The 580-nt window shown below is 59.8% G+C and overlaps 1 protein-coding gene across 1 annotated transcript in view; it reads left to right on the forward strand.

Annotated features, from left to right (window-relative positions):
• Positions 1–186, forward strand: part of LOC104530102 (probable G-protein coupled receptor) — a 1,228-nt gene extending 1,042 nt beyond the window's left edge. Inside the window, 1 exon segment of the mRNA XM_029086640.1 lies at positions 1–186. This exon segment is cut by the window's left edge and continues 411 nt beyond it. Within this exon segment, the coding sequence (XP_028942473.1) occupies positions 1–186 (186 nt within the window).
• The last annotated feature ends 394 nt before the right edge of the window (positions 187–580 follow it).

The following is a 580-nucleotide window of genomic DNA, read 5'->3' on the forward strand; positions in this document are numbered from 1 at the left end:
GGCCAGGAGCTCTGTCTTTCTGTCTCAGAGGCTTCTGTCCAGGAAAACTTCTTGCAATTCCTCCAGAGAGCAACTTGCACGCTGGAGACCCACACTAGCTGCATGAGCCCCAGCCCCAGGAACAGGCTGGACCAGACCAAGATGGGCTTTCCCATCCCAGGTCAAGTTCCTGAAGAGAGCAGTTGAGGAGCAGGGGGCCCTGTCCCACCGTGCTGGGCAGGAGGGTGGGCAGGGGGCCTGCTAGGGACCCATTGGAGCTGCTTGGGTCCAGCCTCATGGGTGTGGAGGGATCCTTATTCAGGTTCTTCTCTGAGCTTAGGGTGGAAGGTGGTTTCTCCGCCTGGGAGAAGGCAGCAGATCTGGGGAAGCCTCATCTCCCTTCTGCAGGCTGGGATTGTCTCTGTTTCCACCAGCACAGCCCAGTTGCATGGACGGGCTCTCCTGGGGACACAGGATGACAAAGGGCTCCTACGTGGGGACAGAGGAGGGGGCACCTCCATCTCCATCACCCTACTGGGACCACTCAGGGCCAGCAGGGAAGAGGAGATGCCCCTTGCACCCTACTCAGAAGCAATGGCCC

Source organism: Antrostomus carolinensis, unplaced genomic scaffold, assembly GCF_000700745.2.
Source record: "Antrostomus carolinensis isolate BGI_N321 unplaced genomic scaffold, ASM70074v2 scaffold31258, whole genome shotgun sequence".
NCBI classification, from domain to species: Eukaryota; Metazoa; Chordata; class Aves; order Caprimulgiformes; family Caprimulgidae; genus Antrostomus; species Antrostomus carolinensis.